The sequence below is a fragment of the Vespula vulgaris genome, chromosome 14, assembly GCF_905475345.1.
Source record: "Vespula vulgaris chromosome 14, iyVesVulg1.1, whole genome shotgun sequence".
NCBI classification, from domain to species: Eukaryota; Metazoa; Arthropoda; class Insecta; order Hymenoptera; family Vespidae; genus Vespula; species Vespula vulgaris.
Genome location: NC_066599.1, coordinates 630,379 through 650,905, shown reverse-complemented (window position 1 = coordinate 650,905; position 20,527 = coordinate 630,379). Strand labels below are relative to the sequence as shown.

Genomic DNA, 20,527 nt, shown 5'->3' with positions numbered 1-20,527 from the left:
TATATAAGTTCTCAACTATGTCTATTTCTCTTTCTCTTTCTTTCTCTCTCTCTCTCCCTCTCTCACTCTCTCTCTTTTCTCCTACTCTTACAACTCAGCCCCTCTTTCTAGCTATTTTTCTTATTCTTGATTCGTTTGCTTTCTTGTCATTGATTTTTATACTTTTCTTTGGTATTTATCTATGATATAAAAGTAATCTTGCATTTTTTACACGAGTTCGCATTTTTTATATTTATTATTTTTAAAAATGTGACACGATACTTTTATTATGACTACAAATGGTGGATCGTTTGTTGATAACGTGAAATTAATTATGATATATTGTTGGAGTATATATTATATATTAATGAATAAAAATTTCATATTAAAATATAATTAGTATAACTGACGTATAAATACTTTATAAATTTGGCGCTAGACAGAAAAATCCTAGGTAGTACAGTGGCCAGTATCCCCGCCTGTCACGCGGGAGACCGGGGTTCGATTCCCCGCCTGGGAGAGAAGTTTTTTATTCTCTTTTTTATTTTTTTTCTTATTTTTGCAAATGATTATTACAGCAATAATATTAATATCAATGCAATGAAAGTTTATAAAATTCCAACAGCAGTAAATACACAGACGTTGTACAGTTGTTTAATTATAGCAAAATGGTTAAATCAGAATACTTTATATTTTCTAGATATATAAAAATTTTGGTAAATATAGGTCAACATTTTATTACAGTATACTTAAAACAAACAGCATCCTTCGAGCATCGGTGGTTCAGTGGTAGAATGCTCGCCTGCCACGCGGGCGGCCCGGGTTCGATTCCCGGCCGATGCAATTTCTTTTTTTTTTTATTCTTTTTTAATTTTTTTTTAAATAATCATATCTGTTTACATCGCTATTACAATATTTACTTTATTTGCTCATAAATACACATAATATCATTTAATTAATATTTATTCGCATAAATAAAAAACAAAAATAAAGAGGAAGAAAAGAAGGACTACCTTTTAAAGCTGAAATATGAGTGTTAGGATTTGATATCAATGCACACATATATAATTAGATTGGTCCCTGCAACCAACTTTGTCAAACATTGAGATAGGACAACGTAGAGGACTTCGATGTATCGAAATTATGTATATACATTAAAATTATATACGTATGTACATCTAAATGTACATTAATATAGATGTATCATCATCTACCACGTTATATAATTATAGCTTCGTTTGTATATAACACCAATGATTGATAATTTCTATAAAAATTGCAATAACACTGTTCGATCAATCCCTGTGCGATTTCATTCTAAGATTTGTATCGTCTTTTAAAATAAGACTATTTGAACAGAAGCTCGCAGGTGATGTGCTTTACTTTATTATTAATAAAATGAAGTTAATTTTTTAAAGTTTGTAAGCATTGCGCATCATTAAATCGAAATACGCATCGTGATCGATACTGGCACTTATTCCGCTATAGTAATTCATAAACTCTTCAGCAGTGACCTGTGGATTAAAAAGAAATTAATTAATCAATTAATTAACTAATTAATTAAGCGAAAGAGGCACGGATATTGTAATTACTTATACGAAGAACTTACTACTCCATCTCTCGTTGCGTTTTGTTCTAAATTTCCAAGAAATTTATTCAAAATACTTTCCTCGCTCTCCTCGCCACTTATATAACGTGGATGACATTTCACATTGTATACTCCTTTTAAATCGTCAATCGTTATTTCACCGTCACCGGTTTTATCCAATTTTTGAAATGCCTGTTCTACAACTTTTTTGCGACTTGAAGACATGGTAGGCTACGAAAATAATGGATTTATATAAAATTGATTCGGCGATTAATATGTTCAGTTTGTTTAATATTCAAAAGTATACTTACTCTTACCGCGACGATAAACTCATCGACGCTGAGATTTCCATTTCCGTCGGTATCGAATTTTTGAAATATCTCATTTATTTCATCGTCTGATATATCCAAACCACTTTCTTTCAAACCTTTCGTGAATTCTTCCAAGTTTAATTGCTTATTACCGTCGTCGTCCATACGACGGAATATTCTGAAGATGGAAAGAACATTGTACATTAATTTTGTTTTGTTTCGTTTCTCTTTTTTTTTATCGCGATAACTAGAAGTTTCTATTACGGATCAGTTGATGATTCGATACAAAAGCGTTATACGAATATTTATGTTACACATTTTACAGTGATAAGCACTCCTAGAAATATTAGATAAACGCTTCTAGTCGTCTTAGCAATAAAAGCTTGGATGAAATAAAATCTTCAATATTATTATAGATACTACATTAAGGAAAGAGTATCCTTATAATAACGAGCCTCGAGATCGTAGAACAACGACGGATGAATCATTTCGATTTGTGCAAAAAAAAAAAGCAAAGAAGAAGGCAAAAAAATAACAGAAAAAACACCGTTTAGTCATCGGAGATACTTATTAGGAAATCTCATGCGTTTCCACATTTTTATTCTTCCTCGTTGTCGGTTATAAATAAAAATACATTTATCAATTATTTTAAGTGACACTTTTGTTATCATCCGCAGTTTATTTCTTCCATTAATGATATAATTAAAAAGAAAAAAATTCAAAAGTTATTAAATGTAACTTACCTGCCAAGGCCGAGAATGCCATTGGCACCTCTAGTTAGGCAGAGCAAACGTAACTTCTCGATAGAATCCGTGGTTGTATGTATGGCCCTCTGGGCCTTATTGATCATTTCAGTCTCCTGCCTCGTAGTTGCACTCTGAGGTCTGTTGAACATGTCTGGAAGAGAGGGAACGATCGCGTGAATCATTGTGACTCGTGTAAAGAACATGAAGGAGGGAAAAGACAACGAGAGAAAGTAAATTCAGTTCGACTGTGTAAAGGCCCAGTCGGGCCTTTAAAGGATTGTCGTAATGTTTTCTTTTTCTTTGCCCTTTTTTTTTTATTTTATTTTATTCAACGTATAACGTGTGTATTATATTGATGTATGGTTATCTTTGTGTAATATGCGCGATAACGTACGATCAATAAGTATCCTTTTGTTTATTTATTTGTAGGAGAAAATGTACTCTGGAAATAAAATCGAATAATAAAAATGAGTAAAAAAAAAAGAAATTGATAATAATAAATAAATGAAAGAAAAAGGAAATAATAAAATTTTTATAAAATTATTTATTGATTTGCATATGTTGAAAGAGATCGATAGTAATCGAGAATAAAAGTAATTCGTTGTAAGAAAAACTGAAAAGTTTCGTTTTACTATAAATTTAAATTAAATCGATAGACAACAATATCTGATGATAAATATTTGTAAGATAACTTACAATATATTTTCTTTTCTTTGTAACCCGTCTTTTGTTCTTTTCAGAGGATTCAGATAATATATACAAGTTATATCAACAAATAGACACGTTCGACTCGAAGGACTGCCGGAGTTAGACTAGTTAAATAGCAAATAGTAGGAAACGATTCCTTAAATATTTAAAAGACGGTCAATGTCAGTAGTCTTGTTTTATCCAAGGATAAGCTTCCTATATAAGACATATGTAAAGCATATGTCTAATCTGTTTGATATATCTAATCTAACATCGGCTTTTTTTTTCGATTCCACCAATCAACGATCGGTGAAGTTCGACTCACCGAAATTTTCAAAAAATAATGTATCCTTTGGCGAACGGAAGTCGTCTTCGTCTTCTGTTTATCGATCGTTATGATCGTGGTGGTAGAGGGTTGTAAATGACCAAAGGTAAAATATAAAATAGGTAGCTTCTCGGAAGAAGAGCGGAAGGCAAGTGACAATGTTCGAATTCATCGACGCGTATCGTCGCATTCTATAGTTCAAACACACATATTGCTCGAGTAGGCGCGCACGCAGAACGGCTACATTCTCGCATGTTGCTTCTACTCGAAAAGGAGCTTTGTTTGACATGTGTGGTCTATAACTATGTGTACGCTTGCAGGTCTTTTGCCGATGGAAGACGTATCCATAACGACGAATATGTCACAACACGCATATTCGCATGAAAAAAAAGAAAAAAAAAAAAAATAAAAAAAAAGAAAAAGAAAAAAAACAAATTTGTCGAATTTGTATACGAGTTCATTTATCTACTTGCTTCACGTTTTTCTTCATTTTAGAACTTCGAATCTCTTTCCAACGTAGACTACTTTCATTATTCAAATAACAATTCTTTGTGTTGTGAAATATTTTTTTTTACGACGAATAAATAAAATGATCATTTTTTATCAGTGCTTCAGTTTTTATATTTACTTTTTAATACTTTCTGATAGGTACGAATACTTACATTCTTGTAGATCTATTTGACTTAATGTAGATATCAATTCATGCATAAAATATTATGCGGATTATGAATTAGTTATAATTGATTTAGGTTACAAGTATAAAAATATAGCACGATGTATCGATTACATTTTCATAAGATCCGATTATTATCTCTCAAGAAGGGATAATGGTTTAAAATTTTAATTAGAAAAGTATATTATCGATACACGATAAATTATATCGAAAAATTATCGACAGACCAATTGAAGGTTACCTTACCGACAGCTGCTAACTTGTAAATACAAACATATCGATAATAAAGAGAATATTTTCCTCTTCCGCTTCAATTAAATATAGCAACTCTCTCTCTTATTTCTCAATACTTAAATCATCTTTAAAGAACTATTGAAAACAATTTGGAGATAGTATATACTTTCAATTTTTTTACGATACAATTACTTTTTTAAACTGAACATTCTCGAAATATATAAGTAACGACTATGTATTTCCGAGTGACGAATTAAAATACGCCATTTGGAAGAGTTGCCAAGAGTTTCTCTGTGATTGGTCCATTTGTATTGCGTGGTCTCACGCGATTGGTTTTTGATTATTTACTTCTCCTCTCTATATGATGATGTCGAGTTGGATTCTGTGACAGTCGGCGGAAAATAGTGGTGCGAAGCGTTTGTGACATATTTCTTAAAGCGTCATCGCTTTAACTAATATTTTTTGTAGAACTCGCACGATAGTTATGCAAAAATTATTCATATTTTTAACGGCCCTGGTACTTTTAGCAGGTAATTTTTATATTTATTAAAAATACATTTAATGGCCTTTGCAACAAGATGTGTAAGTTTTATTTTTATTTTCCAAGGGTTCGTTAGTGCGGACGATGAAACAGAAGATAAAATTGGAACTGTAGAAAAAGATCTTGGATCTAGTCGTGAAGGATCACGTACTGGTAAGACTTTTATTTATCTTTTGTATATTTTTATAACATACTTTGTGTTGCGACTATCGTCACTTTTAGAAATACATGAATTTCATTTCCATTGAAGCAAACATGTTTCTTTTTAATTTTCAAAACACCTATTTTTTGCAGATGATGAAGTTATTCAAAGAGATGAGGAACGTATAAAATTGGATGGATTAAATGTTGCTCAGATAAAGGAACTTAGGGCTAAGGCAGAGAAATTTACGTTCCAAACAGAAGTTAATCGCATGATGAAACTTATTATAAATTCACTTTATCGTAATAAGGAAATTTTTCTTAGAGAATTAATATCTAATGCATCTGATGCTTTAGATAAAATCAGATTATTGTCTCTCACTGATAAAAATGTTTTGAACGCTAATCCTGAATTAGCTATCAGAATAAAAGCTGATAAAGAAAATAAAATATTGAGCATAACAGATTCTGGTATAGCCATGACCAAAACTGATTTGATCAATAATCTTGGGACAATTGCTAAATCTGGTACTGCTGAATTTTTGGGTAAAATGCAAGATGTAAAAAATACTCAAGATATGAATGACATGATTGGTCAATTTGGCGTTGGATTCTACTCTGCCTTTTTGGTTGCAAACACGGTAGTTGTTACGACTAAGCATAATGATGATAAACAATACATTTGGGAATCTGACAGCAGTAGCTATAACATCATCGAAGATCCTAGAGGAGACACGCTTAAAAGAGGAACAACAATAAGGTAAAAATTAAAATAATTGTGCAATTCTTATAAATTGTTTGTAACGTATAATACGTAGGAAAAATCTCTTTTATATTATAGTTTGCACATGAAGGATGAAGCATTGGATTTCTTGGAAGAAGATACCGTTAGGAATTTAATTAAGAAGTACTCTCAATTTATTAACTTCCCTATCTATCTTTGGAACAGCAAAGTTATACAAGTGGACGAAGAAGAAGATAAATCTAAACCAACGAAAGAAGAAGACGGTGAGAAAGATACAGAGGATAAATCTGAAGAAGAAGAAGAAGAAGAAGATGTTAAGGTAGAAGAATCATCTGAAGATGAGAAGAAAACCAAAAAGGTAGATAAAACTGTTTGGGATTGGGAACTCTTAAATGAATCCAAACCAATTTGGACTATGAAACCATCAGAAGTAGATGATAAGGAATACAATGAATTTTATAAAACGTTAACAAAAGATACGCAAGATCCTTTAGCAAAGATCCACTTTGTCGCGGAAGGCGAAGTCACATTCAAATCTCTTTTATTTATTCCTAAAGTTCAGCCCAGTGACAGTTTTAACAGATACGGTACAAAAGCAGATAATATTAAGTTATACGTTAGGCGTGTATTTATTACCGACAAATTTACTGATATGATGCCTAATTATTTGTCCTTTATACGTGGTATTGTAGACAGTGACGATTTGCCGCTTAATGTATCGCGTGAAAATTTGCAACAGCACAAATTAATTAAGGTCATTAAGAAAAAGCTTATTAGAAAAGTTCTAGATATGATCAAAAAAATTTCGAAGGAAGATTATGAGAAATTCTGGAAAGAATACAGTACAAATATCAAATTAGGTGTTATCGAGGATCCTCAAAACCGTGCCAGATTATCGAAGCTTCTACAATTCCGTTCTTCGACCCAAAAGGGTACTACTTCGTTGGCGGATTATGTATCGCGTATGAAACCTAAGCAACAGCATATTTATTACATTGCTGGAACTTCTGAGGCAGAAGTAGAGAAATCTCCGTTCGTTGAACGACTGAACAAAAAAGGATACGAAATTTTATATTTAACAGAACCTGTTGACGAATATACTATTTCTGCTTTTCCTGATTTCGATGGAAAGAAATTCCAAAACGTTGCCAAGGAAGGTTTCCAATTGGACGAAGGTGAAAAAGCTAAAGAAATACAAGAACAATTACAAACAACATTCGAACCTTTGCTTAAATGGTTAAATGATATTTTGAAAGATCATATCAGTAAAGCACAAGTCTCTGAACGTCTAACAGATTCACCTTGCGCTCTCGTTGCAAGTATGTTTGGATGGACAGGAAATATGGAAAGATTAGCAATCTCTAATGCACATCAAAAGTCAGATGATCCGCAGAAAACTTATTACTTGAATCAAAAGAAAACTTTAGAAATCAATCCAAGGCATCCACTAATTAGGGAATTATTACATAGGACTCAAATTGATTCATCTGATCAAACTGCAAAGGACATAGCCATAATGATGTTTAGAACAGCCACTCTTCGATCAGGCTATATGCTGAAAGAAACTGCTAGTTTTGCAGATAGCGTAGAGCAGCTTATGAGGAAGACATTAGGTATTTCTCTCGATGAAGGACCAGAAGAAGAAGATATTCAAGAGGAAGAATCTACCGTAAGTTCCACAGAGACAGAACAAGTAACAGAAGTTGATGCGGAGGACGAAAAAGAAGAGGAAGAGGGACACGATGAACTCTAAACAAGTGCAGCCGTGTATAATACAAAAGACTTATTCTAGTTTTTCAGCTATACAATGTATAGCGATATTGTGCACTCTATTGCCATTGCAAATGTTATTGCAGACTTATAAACCATTTAGATATGAACAGCATTATGTTAAAATGATAAAATCCGAGATTTTTAATGATTTATAGCACTACAAACATCTCAAATAGATATGTGTGTTTAATGGAGAATAATTACACATATATTGTGCTCTTTGAAAAAAAAGTTTCTTATACTACAATCATATAATTCATTCTCATTAAGAAATGAGAGACAATCTATTTGGATAAAAAGTTGAAAACTTTAACTATCTTAGTTTGATCTTCCATTTATTTGTAGTATTTAAAAAAAAGGAGCATTGACTGAATATTATTAGTATGGTATGTATGTGACATGTGCGTATGTCTCTCTCTTTGTATACATGATACATATTGACCAAAAAAAAAAAAAAAGAAAAAAGAAAAAAGAAAAGAAAAAAAAATTAACGAAAGAAAAATATATTCTGTTTATTTTTTCACATTCCTACAGTGTATGATTTCATGATCAATATTATAAAACTCAAAAAGAAATATATTTGCATTTTATTATTATACGTAAGAATCAAATTCGAATAAATATCTGAATATATATAAAAATAAGACAAAAGAAAGTAAAACGTTATTTCGATCAAAAAAATACAATTTTAATTATCTAAAATAAATTCGTAATGAAAAACGGTATGCGATGAGGAAAATAAGAGATTTTCAAATGATGTTACGGAATCAACTTCCGGCCGCCATCTTTCGACTCGATTCGAAGCACCAATCTTATTTGAGCATTCTCATGGAATCGGGACGTAGAGCGTAAGACATAGGAGCGCGGTCAAGTGCTCATTTCCGTTTTCGAATCCTACGTCACCTACTCTGAAAGCCCGTGTGTTTTGTGTTTCTTTGGGGCCATGATGATTCTCGCTAATTTAACGTAAGTACTTTTAATCTAACGTAAATCGAAGAGTAATCCTTTTAATAAGGTGATTTTGCGCGGTCTCGTTCGTAAATAAGAATTGGTCACGAATCCGCGCGAATACCTTCCATTTATCTTAAGTAGTAGATTAATATAAAGGATATATCCTTTGCTCTTTCGCCATGCCGGTTTATGGGATCCTTCTTTTTTTCCTTGAACACGCTTCTTTCACAATGGAATCATTGAAAATTATAAATTTCGTCTAAATCGACGTTTATCGCTTCAAAAAAATCAATTTATTTCTTAGACACTATCGTAAGTTTATAAACTTTCCTATACTGGTATAAACAAAGTAAATGGCGTCGACATATTTCGTTGTTAATTGTGACAAATTTTTTTTCTCGAGAGTTCTCTAATAAAGAAGCAAACTTGAAAATCTTATATTTTTTTTGGGGGGGAGATATCGCGCGACTGATCATCTTTGTTATATGTTTCTTTCTTCTTCATTACAACATATAAATAATGTTAAATGGATTTACGCATGTTAACAAAAAATTTTTGTGTTGATGTGTTTGTAACCTGTCAGACATAATTAACGTGTAACGAATTTGAATCTTATAGTATATTGTTATATTAAAAAGATTAAATGTGAAATTTTATTTTATGTGTGCATGTGTGTGTGTATGTGTGTATGTGTGTGTATGTGGAAGATTGAAGGTGATGTCATATCAAATTAAATTTAAATAATTGATTAAGGAAATCTATTGTTCTCTTACAGGTTCAAACTGTTGAATTTGAAACTACACTTCTTGAAGTCATAAAACTATTAACAAATTTAAAAATTCGATTTAAATTGGAACAGCTATTATTATAATATAAGTAGATACAAAAAAAAAACAGTAATATTACTATATACAAAAAACATATACAACAAGTAGTAAACAATACACTAAACTTATTACCATAAAGAGAAGAAATAATATCTTTGAAAGATGGGTATTCAAGACTTGCAAGCTTTTCTGGATAGTAATTGTATACCAGGTGGATCTGTATCGGTAGATTTATTAAAAATAGCACGTACCGTTACTCAGCGACAGCGCAATCGTCTTTCTAAAGTTCTATCACCACATTCAACTACAAAGCTAAGATTAGTCCTTGATGGAGAATGTTGTTTAGATAGACTTTATGGCGGCTATTTTTCAGGTCAGTACTTCATGTTTTTTTTATATAATAGCATGCTCTGAAGTGTTAGTTTATTATTACTTTGAAACTAATGTGATTTTCTAACAGATTGGGCTTGCGGAGGCCAGTGGAACCGTATGGTACAATTTCTAGCAGTGCTTATACAAGCAACAGAAATGTCAGGTTTAGAATTAGCTGTCTTTTTTAATGGTTGTTTTGAAGCTTCTCGTCGTGCAGACTGGGTTCAAAATCAGTTGCAAGTGAGAATTAAAGTAAATAATGTAAGTTCTGTCTTTATGATACAATATATTATCTTGTTTTTATCTTTATTAGTTATATCTTTGTTAAAACAATTGTATCATGTTTATAGGTCATCAAACATATTACAACCAAAGGAACTCCACCACCAAAGATTTGGTGGACACCACCTGTATGTTTAAGAACCAGTTTACGTATGGCACTTAGATATTTTAATGTTGCAGTTGTAAGTTGATTATTTATATCAAGTATATGTAATAAAAAGTAAAAATTAATGCAGTTTATATAACTGTAGTTATGCAGTATGGATGATCATCATCAAGAAGTCATTGCTTATTGCCGGGAAAATAATTTTAATGGTTTAATAGCCGATGATGCTGAGTATGCTGCATTTGATCCACCTAGATACTTCTCTTCAGAACAATTAAAACTTACATATAAGGTTAGTACTATATACAAATGTACATGTATGTGTGTGGGTGTATTTATCAATTCTTTCATATATGTTTCATTACATGTGTATTATTATATGTTTTAAGGGTTCCCTTGATACAAAAGAATATATAATTCCTGAACTTTTAAAAGCCTTAAATATCCCAGCAGATAGACTATGCTTATTGGCAGCATTACTTGGGAATTATATCTTAACGGAAAATAATCTCCTTGACTTCTATAAAAAATTAAATATAAATACGAACACTAATAAGACTAGTATTGAACAAATGATAAAAACAATTGCTAATTTTGTTAGAGAACTTCCATCTGTTGAGTTAGATGTAGTATCGCAGAAAGTATTTGGATCTCTATCTGATCCAAGGTGTTCCAAATTAAGGCAATCTGTACAATACTACATTAATGGTACAAAAGAAGGATTTTTACATTATAAGCCTGTAAAACCAACTAAAGGTAAAGTAGTTAATATTTTAGAATTATATGTGTGTGTGTACATATATATATATATATATTATATATCTTATATATATATATATATATATATATATACATATATTATAATCGTGTGTTACATTTTACAGCTCATAAGATAGATTCCAAGCAAAATTTGCAAACGCAGTCAAATTTATCTGATGGACCATCAACTTCAGAGGGTGATAGTAGTTTAGAAACTTCTAGATTTGCTTCTGAAACATTAGAAAGTGAACGTGAAAGCTTAAATGCGTACAAGCAAGCGACAGCAAATGCAAAGTCAGCACCACAGATAGTGATAGATCCACCTGGTATCCAAGGACATGGAGATGCTGACAATGCTAGATCTGAGGAGGAACAAAGTGAATATCAATTCAATGTTATATCATCAAATTATATTATTATATTTATATATAAAAACTAAATTTATTTAATCCATGCAGGTAATGGTCATGCTATAAATGGCACCCATAATCTTTTAATAAGTTCATCAAGTTCAAGTAGCAGTTCCTCTGCTACATCTCCATCGCATGCTACGACGGATTCAACAAAACAAATAGAAAAAACAACTACTAGTATTCCTAGTACAGTACCAGAAGTTATGCGTACTGCTTCTGAAAGACATCAAAAAGGTCTAATGTCTCCTCACATATATCAAATTCTTATAGCTGGTGAAATTAAATTGCCAGTTCTTTTAGAGGATGAAAATCACAGAGAATTTCCCTCTATTCATTTGATTTATAGACCAGTAAGACAAATGGTATATGCAATTCTTTTTAATTTACACCATCGGATGTATTTAGCAACTAAAAGTAAAGAGAAAGGTGGTATGTATATATACGTATAAATATTATTATATATGATCTAACATTTATATATGATTTAACAAGTATTTATAATATTTCCTAAATTTCTGTAGATAGTGAAAAAATTGAAGTACCGGACGTGATAATAAAGGAATGGGTATGGTCAAAGTCGAATCCATATCAAACTCCAGAATTAGTAAAAGCAGAACAAATTGGTTGGGGTGTTCCGACGATCCAACGTTTGTGGTTTGGGTTAGTTTCTCTTATTAATTTTTTATATATACATGTGTGTGTGTGTGTGTATGCAATAATTATTTTATAAGCGTCATTTGAAAAATCTGTAATATTTTATTTATAGCACAGGAATAGATGACAAACGTCGCCGATTAAGAGGATTTTTGACTTGCATGAGGTCAGATACACCTCTTATGTTAAATACAGCTTATGTACCTCAACATTTTTTAGTTATGGCTTGTGTTTTACGGTGAGTGCACATATTAAATTTTTAAAGCAGATTTACTGCATGTCCGACATTTTTTCTTTTTTTATTATTTTTTTTATATATATATTTTTTTAATAGCTTATCTGATAATAATACAAATTTTTTTCTTTTTACAGATACGTTATGTCTTTCTCTGATAAAATAAAAATTTTGCGTCGTCAAGAATTAGATGCTTTTATTGCACAGGCCTTTTCTCCAGAATTAATGAATGCTCAATATTTGCAGGATTTACAGGTAATATAACGATATTGTTCATAGTATAATATATAAATGCAGCTGTAATAAAGTATCTTAAATTTAATTGGGAAAAAAAAAAAAATCATTTTACAGCTTCCTTTAGTAACTTCCCGTGGTGTTCAACTTGCAAGTTTATTTATGGCAGGCGTGGAAACTGCTCTTTTAGCAAATGATGCTTGCGGCGCTCCAATACCTTGGTTAATGTGCTGTCCTTGGTTATATTTTGACGGAAAACTATTTCACCATACATTAGCACGAGCTACTATTGCAAAAAATTTATTGGAATTGTGCAGTGGTCACATAGAACGTGTTGTAAAAGTTGAAAGAATGAGAAAGGCTGTACTTGAAGGGATCAATGTCGTGTTTGCACGACCACCAATGCCTATTGCACCAGGTAGAAATTCTATTATATATCTCATAAATTATATCATTATTTTTATACTTTTTACATTGACTATTCATATATATTTCATTTTTCTATCGTATACATCCATTAAATTGGATGAAAGTGCTCACAAAAAATAAAAGGTATCAATAAAACAATTGACTCAAAAAGTACGGATACTCAAAGGCCCGAATTTTCTTAGAATCTTTTATACAAGTTTTCTTATTGAAAATATTTAAAAAAAAAAAAAAAATTTCAATTGGGAGGAGAGTACTATTTCTTTGTGGCGTCTAATTTGTCCTGTAAATTTCAAAACTGTTATAATTTTTATGTCTTTCTTTTTTTTTTCTAACAAAATATATATTTTTGTTTTTTTTTTATTTCTTTATTTTTTTAATTTTTTTATTTTTTTTATTTTTTTCCTCCCAATGAAGCAAGTACCAAGCATGTATATTCTGGTGTAATTTATAAAAAACGTAATACTATTTACAGGCATTCGTGTATCAGTACCTCAGAATATTCTACCAGCTGGCTGTACGATTAATGAAGGATTAATTCGTGGACGAGGTAATGGTACATTGCCACAACGTGGTCTAATGCGTCGCCCTATACCTTCGCGCGGAGGACAATTGGAGATTGCTGGTGTTGTTGTTGGTCAATGGGGTCCCAATTATGGTCAACCTGGTCGATTGCCACAACCTATGCAAGGACATCCTCGAGGACGACTTCCACCTCAGGTAGGGTATACATACAATCGCAGTCTAACTATGGTCCAATATCATTGTTTATACGTGGAAGAAGATTTTCCTGAAGACGAATCTCTGAATTCTTCTCAAAAAAATATTGAAGGCATTGCATAGGTTGTTGTTCTCTATTTTGCAAATTTAATTTTTATTTAAATATTCAGAGTAAATTATTAAAGAGTTCATCATGCATCTCTGTTTTTATGTTTTTACATAATTTTATTATAAACTATTTTGACAAAGGTGTGCTTTTCATATGTAGTACATACAATATTAAAATAAAGACATCTACATTATATCACACATGTATCTCAATTGATGTATCTTATTACACAATCATTTTTAACTGTTGCTAATTAGTTATGACTAATTATACAAAATTTTGCTTATCATTGATATAAATAAATGACAAAAATTTACAAATAATTTAAAGGTAAGTGTTATATGTAAAGGCTTTTTCCAAAGAGTCTTCTACAAATCTCTTCAATGTAAGAAATTAGAGATGAGATAAGAAAAAGAATTGAGATATTAATAATACAAGTAATTTGTTGTAGGTTACTTCAATAGGTGGTTTGAAGTATGGTTTACCCCGTGCATTCAATCCAATGGGAAGGCCAACTTTTCCAACACGCGGGAATAATCGTACGCAAATAGCTGGACGTGGAAAGAAGACTCAGATGAAGGTATTATATTCCTAAATAAACTCTAGTTTCTAAAATAAATGTAAAGCTTTATTTTTAGGCAACCAGTAAGAAAAAAACTACTATAAAGAAGACTAAAGAGTGTGATAAGAAGGATAGCAAAGGACGAGGTATTAATGTGGACGGACTAAATGATTATATGTACGTTATTTATAGACCATGTTCTTTTTTAAAAAAGCACAATATGCGTATGCAAACGCGGATTCATATACATGCAGAATGTAATTAAATTATTCGTTATTTCAGAGATCCTGTAACAAGTATTAATACAACAAAAGAAGTACTGCCAGTGCCTGGTCAATTTGATGATGCTGTAGAAAATGGTAAAACTGTCGAAAAGGGCCAGGGAGATGCGCCACTTCCTACACAGGTAGTGGCTGAAAATTAGGTATTTATAATAACCACTTTTTCATGGACTTTAGACACTCCCGGATGCGACTGAAGACTGCAATATCCATATATTCAATCGGCAATTGTGCACTGCGAACTTTTGAAAAACTAATAATATTTACTTATAATGATATTTCTATGTATTTTGAAAAAGTATTTTATAGTCGTACTCTGTAAATTTAATTTGAATTACAAAGAGATTAGTATAATTATTGCAATATAAGAATACATTTTTTTTTATTTTATTTTGTTTTGTTTTGTTTTTTGTTCTGTTTTGTTTATTTTTAAATGTATAGAATCTCTCAATTGTATAAGAAAGTTAACGATACGGTAATTTAAAAAGTGACTTTATTACTCAAGAATTCTCATATTCAGTGAGAATCATATATTCATTATATCAAGTATCCAGTGCACAATAGCTCGGTGTATCTATCTAAAGCTCTAATGGGGCCAAATTATTTAACTAATGTAAGTGACAAGACGTCTTTTTAAGGCGTCTCAAAGAGATATAGAAGATGGCATAAAGAATAACCAATTTTTGACATATACTATATGATGTCCTCACTGCCAAACATACCACTCTATGTAAGATAGAAGAAAAAAATCGTGCTTGTGCTAACGAGCATCTTTGCTCGCAATACCATGGGATGATGAACTCGACTGATTAGTGTATGCGTGCGCTAATTTTACTACTGAGAACAAGTTGTCAGCTGCTAAGTATTTAATTCTTAAGAAGTGTGATTATTTTTTTTACAATGAAAATATATATTTTCCGGTATTATATGAAATGCTTGCTTTAATGATCTCAGTAACCTAGCCTTTGATAAGCCTCTAAATGAATTTAAATTTAATGAAGGATATATCACGAGATGGTTTATTGACTTTTATAAGTAAATAGAAATAAAAGGTATAGGATACTGAGATGATTGTTTGCACATGGAGACTGATGCTTTTCATATAGGTAAAATATATATTTATATATGATTTAGATTAGATTCCCATAGCGTATTATACGTAAGTTGTGAATGTGAGATGTATGAATGTGGACATATACTTACGTAGAAAAGAGATTTATGAATGCGATATTTATGATAGCGTTGGGGGAAAGTGTGGGAGAATGATGTATATAAGTGGGGGATGTTAGGTCATTGCATATATACGTGTATATATTTATATATATATAAAATATAAGTCTCTATATATGTGCACAGGATGCATATATATATAAATATACACACATTATATATACGTTTATATGCAATCAAAATTATATATTTACTTGCTGTTGCATTGGAACTTATATGATTGAACGTACTCTATTAAATTGGAACGTTAAATGTAATAGTTTTTCTATTACAAGTATGTAGCTTTTAAGCTGGTTATTAATTGTAAACGAACGAGTTTTTTCAAGAGATTAATAATATTATAAAACACGCTTTATATCTTTAGAAGATATGTTGCATTATAAAGAAAAAAAAAAGAGCAATGAATTGCTTTATATTGGTGACGTTTTTTGAATGACATAATTTTCTTTCTTTCTTTCTTTTTTTTTTTTTTTTTTTTTTTTGGGAAAAAGAAAAAAGAAAAAAAATAAATTTTCAATGAAGTTTTCTTTCGCCCCTTTATATTAATTTTTATTAAGTGTTTGGACACACAAAGCTCATTAAACAATGATTAATTACTATGCAAAATTATACGAGTGCCGCTTGTTGCTGTTAAAATAAAAAAAAGTTGTACTTGAGGTAGAAAAATCAATCGGATAGTATCACATAGCCCAAGTACAAAAATCCTACACATCTATTGTCCTCCACACATTTACTATATTTAATGAAATATATCATTTAATTGTACATATGAATAGTTATACTAGAAGTAATTGTGCGATCAATGTGGTGTACATACAAAATCCAGTTGCATGTGCTTATCATGCACTGAGTTAGAGAACATGATTATGTTATAAATATATTTATGAGTAGAATAGTCAAAAAGAGGGACATTCTACCAAAGAGCAGTGTTTAAGATGTGTTCTTTTATCAATAATGAAAGAATGGTAAGAAACAAGACAGCACGACAAAACACGATTATTAAATAAGGTGAGGCAAAAAGATGTGTGTCTAAGTGCAGAGAGATAATTAAAGCGAGTAAGAAAAACCATTTATTGAGATAATATAAGAAGAGACGATAAAATAAAATGTTATATTTTTGTAGATTTGTTATTGCGTAAAATGCATTAAGACAATGAGAAACTTTATATAATTTGAATAGAATGACAGGGAGAGAGAGAGAGAGAGAGAGAGAAAGAAAGAGAAAGAAAAAGAGAGAGAGAGAGAGAGAGAGAGAGAGAGAGAGAGAGAGAGGATTGATGAGCCTGTGGGATAAAATAAGTAAGATCTGGAAAGATAGATGTGTTTAGAAAAAGTGCTTTGGATGTGCATATTTAGAAATGACATCCATAAGTAAGCATTGCCGAAAAAATCCCATATTCTCCTATATCTCTAACTGTTTAATTCTGATTTTTGGACAGCTTATAGGGATAAGAGAGAGAATGAATAACAGAAATGAATTATTATACCATGTCAGCTTCAACGTGCGCTGAGCATCTGCGAATAATTAACAGTTTTTCCGATGCATTTGGAATGGCACACACTTGCTTGATTATTAACTAATAAATGCGTTTATAGGTATATTTTACGACATATAAAATCTTACAGTTTCCATTAGCTAATATTATTTTACCATTGCAATGGTAATGTATTGAGACATATACATTACCACATTGTTTATCGCGCGTGCGAATTACAATTTTTAAATGAAGAATATTAATCATTACAAGTGACACGTACTAGAAGCAGACCTTCTGATCTGACAAACCAATTTGAGAGTAAATGCCACTTTACGCTTTCGTAAAGGTAGATGATTTTCTTTCCAAGAAATCAATCTCTTGATACCAGATACAAAATGTAAATGACACAATGATATACACAACATAATCAGTTGCTGCTGCACTGATATGAGTATGCAATATAATAACATGAAATAATTTAATAAATACGAAGCAAATGCGGAAATCCATATTGAATACAACAGAATAGAAATGTCGGAAAAAAGAAACTTGCATAAAAGCATAATCAACGTTAAAAACAGGGCGTGTTTAATGCGTGCCTGCTTTTCGTTGTATAAGTAGAAAAAGGGGGCCCACAGAAAATGTCTATGATACAACATACCATTTAAACGAAAACAAAAAAACAAAAAAAACATACGAATAATCTACTATATTTATGAAGTAACCATCTATAATGACCTTTGAACATTGTGTGTTGTAATAACAGAAAATTAATTATACACAAAGTATAAGACTAACTTGGTATCTCTGCTAGAGTGACAAATGCTTTTGAGAAACGGTCGATGGTACGAATTACGCGATTAATGTCTGCAATCGATATTCAGACGCTTTAAAGTAAGACTCGTATTTTTTATGGCTGTTTTCTTCTTACGTTAACATCATATTTTTCTAGCGCAGATTATTATCGAGACAGCCAGTAGGATTTCACAGATTAGCTTACTTGTATCACTAATATAATTATGCTCTTGATTCAGAAGAAAACAATATTTTTTTTCTTTTTCTTTTTTTTTGTATTTATTTTTATTTTTATTTTTATTTATACTCAGTAGGTCTTTAGATATCGTTGAAAAACAAGAAAAAAAAATGAAATCATTTAATTTTTACTTACTTTATTAAATGATTACCCAAAAAAAAAAAAGAAATATTATTATCCTATTTTTCGCGTATTATAATATATACACCATGATGGGCATTGAAATATTGATGTTTCTCTTATTCTCTTAATTTGCTGTAGGATTGTATGAGTAGAGTTGCAATTTCTAATTGTAATTTAATAAATAATAATGGACAGAGAACAACTTTAATTAGTATGTTCCATTCGTAAATTTTAAGTTTTCTTATGTCATAGTTTTTGCTTACATATGCAATATTGAGATATAATAAAATATAATAGCGAACACGATATACTATAATAAAATAAAATAAAAAAAATTAAACACTTATTGATGTAGCTGAAAATGCATGTGGGCCCCATCATTATATATTCTTATTAAATATTACATAATGTATATTCTGCTATTATTTCTCATAGCTAAAAAAGATACATGCGCATATGCGAGGTAACATGTATGTTTGATAATCATTAGTATGTTTATTTTTGTTTTGCTTTTTCTTTGTATTTAAAAAATGTAACAATGTTTATATACATAAGCGCATGCCGCAAAGTGGTGGATACAATGTTTTTTCGATTATGCTTGACGCGTAATATAAATTATGGGGTTTTTGCTGTTTTGGATTTATCAAAGAAAACTATAAAAAGTTAAAAGATCCTCCTGAAAAAATAAGCATGCGCTGCTATATTGTTAGTAATCAATTAATTTTATCTTTATGGGTCGGTGAGTGGTTTCTGTTTTATGAAAGCAGTGACACTAATTTTATACATTTAAATTTGAGTATGTAATGTTGATATTTGATGAATTGCTTGCGTTATACTTAAAATATTATGTCATTGCTAAACAGTGTCCCATATAATACTGAGTAGGATTATGCTTCAGTGATGGCAAATATAAATAATAACATCGATTCAGCAAAAGCTACATTTCAGAATGAATTATTCATTTCTAACTATTAAATATATATTTAAGAAATATATAGTGATTATTGCTACATAGCCGACCCATTTAGTCTCTTTGCATTTATATAACACAATAATATTGATGTATTCTTGTTGAATTATTCTATCTTGTAACTTAATATTATAACATGTACCCCATTCATGTCTAGTGTCAAGCAGAGCTGATTCTATGCTTTTGCTAGCCGAAGAACTGAAAATTAAGTACAGAAATTTAAGTAATCACGTTTGTATGCTGAAATTCTGATGCTTTTCTGTAATTCCAATTCAAAGGATAAAGTGAAATAAGAATCAGTGCTGACAACACAAGGCAATTAAAAATTATTATAAAGCTAAAATCACATTTACTACTTTAAAAATGAATACATATTTGGGAAGTAGGAGGTAATAATTATATAAATGTAGTGGCAACTCTATAATACTACAAAAAAACAATGTATACAATGATTATTCGAAATATTAAAATGCAAACGCACTTTGATGGATGTTGTAACAATTTAGAATATTCAAATTACATTGATATTTGCTTTGTAAATCTGCGCTCTCTGGAGTATGCCGCTCTGCTAATCAAGATTATATTTGACGCATCAAAACAATTTCTCGAACAAGTAAATATTTTTTATGGCAGAGTGGCTCTCATCCATTGGCAGATATTTTAAGTTCATTTCTTTTAAAAATATTAACCATATAATTTTCTTGTATAATGTAACTACACAACACACACACGCAGAGAATAGAACGATAAGATACATAGATCCTCCGTTGGGTTAAAAAAAAGCTTTTCAACATAATGTATGGTTCAAACATTGAAAATTGAACCTTCAACAAGTTTTGTAAGAAAGCTCTTAGCACGAGAGGTTCTTGGATATGGTTGGCTGACATTTTCGAAAGTTTAATGATTTATTGAAACGTGTTGTCATGTCTTGAATATAATTAAAAGAACTATAAAAATTCTATTAAGAACATATCATTGTTTTATACCGAATATCAATCTTTATTTTAGATATTTTTATA

The 20,527-nt window shown here is 30.7% G+C and overlaps 3 protein-coding genes and 2 non-coding genes across 8 annotated transcripts; 4 read left to right on the top strand and 1 right to left on the bottom strand.

Moving 5' to 3' along the window:
• The first annotated feature begins 427 nt into the window (after positions 1 to 427).
• Trnad-guc (transfer RNA aspartic acid (anticodon GUC)) lies at positions 428 to 499 on the top strand. The gene has a single exon. It is a non-coding gene; the product is annotated as a tRNA-Asp (tRNA).
• Positions 500 to 751: 252 nt separating this feature from the next.
• On the top strand, positions 752 to 822 carry Trnag-gcc (transfer RNA glycine (anticodon GCC)). The gene has a single exon. It is a non-coding gene; the product is annotated as a tRNA-Gly (tRNA).
• Positions 823 to 874: 52 nt separating this feature from the next.
• Positions 875 to 3,797, bottom strand: LOC127068850 (calcyphosin-like protein). Of its 2 annotated transcripts, none has more exons than XM_051005160.1 (5): positions 3,637 to 3,797; positions 2,622 to 2,775; positions 1,879 to 2,056; positions 1,589 to 1,798; positions 875 to 1,493 (listed from the first exon to the last, which is right to left on the bottom strand). In XM_051005160.1, exons 2-5 carry the CDS (start codon positions 2,771 to 2,773, stop codon positions 1,392 to 1,394), a joined length of 642 nt encoding a protein of 213 aa, XP_050861117.1. In that variant the 5' UTR covers positions 2,774 to 2,775; positions 3,637 to 3,797; the 3' UTR covers positions 875 to 1,391. The 2 variants fall into 2 exon arrangements, with proteins under 2 accessions (XP_050861117.1, XP_050861118.1); XM_051005161.1 differs by lacking the exon at positions 3,637 to 3,797 and adding an exon at positions 3,321 to 3,420.
• A 1,111-nt stretch (positions 3,798 to 4,908) lies between these two features.
• LOC127069026 (endoplasmin) lies at positions 4,909 to 8,318 on the top strand. The gene is made up of 4 exons (XM_051005628.1): positions 4,909 to 5,073; positions 5,151 to 5,237; positions 5,379 to 5,985; positions 6,067 to 8,318. The coding sequence occupies exons 1-4, from the start codon at positions 5,028 to 5,030 to the stop codon at positions 7,721 to 7,723; spliced, it is 2,397 nt and encodes a 798-aa protein (XP_050861585.1). The 5' UTR covers positions 4,909 to 5,027; the 3' UTR covers positions 7,724 to 8,318.
• A 121-nt stretch (positions 8,319 to 8,439) lies between these two features.
• LOC127069025 (constitutive coactivator of PPAR-gamma-like protein 1 homolog) lies at positions 8,440 to 20,478 on the top strand. Of its 3 annotated transcripts, none has more exons than XR_007783270.1 (16): positions 8,440 to 8,709; positions 9,470 to 9,894; positions 9,982 to 10,154; positions 10,244 to 10,357; positions 10,427 to 10,573; positions 10,671 to 11,037; positions 11,166 to 11,417; positions 11,499 to 11,882; positions 11,975 to 12,113; positions 12,220 to 12,345; positions 12,480 to 12,597; positions 12,694 to 12,994; positions 13,478 to 13,722; positions 14,283 to 14,411; positions 14,458 to 14,570; positions 14,676 to 14,693. XR_007783270.1 is itself a non-coding variant. In XM_051005626.1 (16 exons), exons 2-16 carry the CDS (start codon positions 9,684 to 9,686, stop codon positions 14,815 to 14,817), a joined length of 2,949 nt encoding a protein of 982 aa, XP_050861583.1. In that variant the 5' UTR covers positions 8,445 to 8,709; positions 9,470 to 9,683; the 3' UTR covers positions 14,818 to 20,478. The 3 variants fall into 3 exon arrangements, 2 of the variants coding, with proteins under 2 accessions (XP_050861583.1, XP_050861584.1); XM_051005626.1 differs by having other exon boundaries at positions 8,445 to 8,709; positions 14,470 to 14,570; positions 14,676 to 20,478; XM_051005627.1 differs by lacking the exon at positions 8,440 to 8,709 and adding an exon at positions 8,769 to 9,006 and having other exon boundaries at positions 14,470 to 14,570; positions 14,676 to 20,478.
• Positions 20,479 to 20,527: the final 49 nt, after the last annotated feature.

Coding starts and splice junctions, on each gene's coding strand:
- LOC127068850 (XM_051005160.1), bottom strand. CDS start 2,773: ATGTTCAACAGACCTCAGAGTGCAACTACGAGGCAGGAGACTGAAATG. Junction 1,799..1,878: donor AGTTTATCGTCGCGGTAAGA/GTAAGTATACTT, acceptor TTATTTTCGTAG/CCTACCATGTCTTCAAGTCG. Junction 1,494..1,588: donor ACGCAACGAGAGATGGAGTA/GTAAGTTCTTCG, acceptor TTTAATCCACAG/GTCACTGCTGAAGAGTTTAT.
- LOC127069026 (XM_051005628.1), top strand. CDS start 5,028: ATGCAAAAATTATTCATATTTTTAACGGCCCTGGTACTTTTAGCAG. Junction 5,074..5,150: donor GGCCCTGGTACTTTTAGCAG/GTAATTTTTATA, acceptor TTATTTTCCAAG/GGTTCGTTAGTGCGGACGAT. Junction 5,238..5,378: donor TCGTGAAGGATCACGTACTG/GTAAGACTTTTA, acceptor TATTTTTTGCAG/ATGATGAAGTTATTCAAAGA.
- LOC127069025 (XM_051005626.1), top strand. CDS start 9,684: ATGGGTATTCAAGACTTGCAAGCTTTTCTGGATAGTAATTGTATACCA. Junction 11,038..11,165: donor GCCTGTAAAACCAACTAAAG/GTAAAGTAGTTA, acceptor TACATTTTACAG/CTCATAAGATAGATTCCAAG. Junction 14,571..14,675: donor GACGGACTAAATGATTATAT/GTACGTTATTTA, acceptor TCGTTATTTCAG/AGATCCTGTAACAAGTATTA.